The 2,401-nt window shown below is 43.2% G+C and overlaps 1 protein-coding gene across 1 annotated transcript; it reads left to right on the top strand.

Annotated features, from left to right (window-relative positions):
- Window positions 1-336: 336 nt before the first annotated feature.
- LOC130493386 (zinc finger protein 84-like) lies at window positions 337-1,566 on the top strand (the record flags this gene model as incomplete). The annotated part of the gene is made up of 1 exon (XM_056867107.1): window positions 337-1,566. A coding segment is annotated over one exon (1,230 nt), but the record flags the coding sequence as incomplete, so codon positions are not given.
- Between the last annotated feature and the right edge of the window lie 835 nt (window positions 1,567-2,401).

Here is a 2,401-nt window from a genome sequence, read left to right as displayed (position 1 = left end):
CTTAGGCATCAAATAACGCAAAAACAAGAGAAACCTTATAACTGTTTAGACTATGGCAATGGCTTCTCACAGAGATCAGACTGTTTTCAAAACCAAAGAATTCACTCAGGAGAGAAACCATTTATCAGCACAGAAAGTGGAAGGATGTTCTCTTGTGGACGGAAAAGTAATGAACTTTCACCAAAGCATAGTATAATGGGGGCACATAAAAGCATTCAGTGTAGAAAGTACTTAAGATACAGATCACAGCTCCTTGTGCACCAAAATATACACACAGGAGAAAAACCTTTTGCATGTTCAGAGAGTAGAAAGAGATTCAGTCACAGTGACACTCTTCAACAGCATCAAAGAACCCACACAGGGGAGAAACTTTTTGAATGTTCGGAGTGTGGAAAGAGATTCAGTCGCAATGACAATCTTCAGAAGCATCAAATAACCCACACAGGGGAGAAGCCTTTTGAATGCTCAGAGTGTGGAAAAAGATTCAGTCAAAGTGACAATCTTAAGAAACATCAAAGGACCCATACTGGGGAGAAACCTTTTGAATGCTTGGAGTGTGGAAAGAGATTCAGTCGCAGTGGCAATCTTCAAGAGCATCAAAGAACTCACACAGGAGAGAAACCTTTTGAATGTTCAGAGTGTGAAAAGAGATTCACTCAGAGGAGCGCTCTTCAAGACCATCAAAGAATCCACAGTGGGGAGTCACCTTTTGAATGCTTGGAGTGTGGAAAGAGATTCAGTCGCAGTGGCAATCTACAAATACATCAACGAACCCACACAGGGGAGAGACCTTTTGAATGCTTACAGTGTGGAAAGAGATTCAGTCGCAGTGGCGATCTTCAAAGGCATCAAAGAACCCACACAGGGGAGAAACCTTTTGAATGCTCAGAGTGCAGAAAGAGATTCAGTCGGAGTGGCACTCTTCAAATACATCAAAGAACCCACACAGGGGAGAGACCTTTTGAATGTTTAGAGTGTGGAAAGAGATTCAGTCGCAGTGGCACTCTTCAAGAGCATGAAAGAACCCACACAGGGGAGAAACCTTTTGAATGCTCAGAGTGTGGAAAGAGATTCAGTAAGATTGGCCATCTTCAAGAGCATCACAGAACCCACACAGGGGAGAAACCTTTTGAATGCTCAGAGTGTGTTAAGAGATTCCGACGCAGTTGCGATCTTCAAAAACATCAAAGAACCCACACAGGGGAGAAACCTTTTGAATGCTCAGAGTGTGGAAAGAGATTCAGTGAGAGTGGCCATCTTCAAAGACATCAAAGAACCCACACAGGGGAGAGACCTTTTGAATGCTCAGAGTGTGGAAAGAGATTCATTCAAAGTAGCAGTCTTCAAGAGCATCAAAGAACCCACAAAGGGGAGAGACCTTTTGAATGCTCAGAGTGTGGAAAGAGATTCAGTAAGATTGGCCATCTTCAAGAGCATCAAAGAACCCACACAGGGGAGAAACCTTTTGAATGCTCAGACTGTGGAAAGAGATTCAATCATACTAGCAATCTGGCAAAGCATGTAAGAACTCACACAAAGAAAAAACCTTTTGAATTCTTAGTGTAAGACCCCTGTCCCCTCTTCAGTTGAGACACCCCGGAATGATCCCAAATCTTCTTTTAGTTTTTGCGAAGAGTAAAATGAGTGGGTTTTAGGCATAGATTTGAGAAAGCACATCCGCCTTCCATGTCCAGTGCACATTTCCATCATGGAGGCAGGATGTTACCACAGCTTTAATATCCCCCCCCCAGCTCCATGGCCTGTGTACAACTGTATCTCTGCTTCAAGAGTATTTCATCAAAGCAATGCAAGAACATTTCCAGTTAAGGGGCACCTCTTAGCAGCCTGTACTATCAATCGACTCAGGCACATCCAGTGCTTTGAAAACCTCCTCCTCTTCAAATGTTGGGTGTAATTTTCAACCCTTTCCCCTGAATTTTGAAGGGAGTTACTTCAAAACATGCAGACCAATTCATATTTTATTTCTTGAACCAATCATGATCGTGGAAGAGTCTGGTCCCATGCTAAACTTTGGGACTAAAGGGAAAAGCCCAGTTCTGAGGAAAGGGTGTGCCAGGGTTCCCCCATTACCTGGAAACTCCTGCAACTGCTTTGCGGGAACCCCCACTCTCTTGTTGGACTTCTGCTGCACAGCCTGTCAGGAATTCTCAGCATCTCACCTTGGATCAGATAATATTGACCTCATTCTTCTTTATCCTTGCCTGTTTCCCCATTCCTTTCTCCATTCTTACTTTTGTGTCCATGTGTGTATGTGGTATTTCTTAGGGAATGTGGTATTTCTTAGGCAATCCGCTCTGAGGTGTTTACTGTAGATTCTTTACAATCACTTCAGCTTTTTTTAAATTGTATTTTTGGCTTCCCCTACTGAGATCTACCCTGA

This window comes from Euleptes europaea, chromosome 1, assembly GCF_029931775.1.
Source record: "Euleptes europaea isolate rEulEur1 chromosome 1, rEulEur1.hap1, whole genome shotgun sequence".
NCBI classification, from domain to species: domain Eukaryota; kingdom Metazoa; phylum Chordata; class Lepidosauria; order Squamata; family Sphaerodactylidae; genus Euleptes; species Euleptes europaea.
Note: the sequence above shows the minus strand (reverse complement) of the source record. Positions and strands in the feature narration are given on the sequence as shown.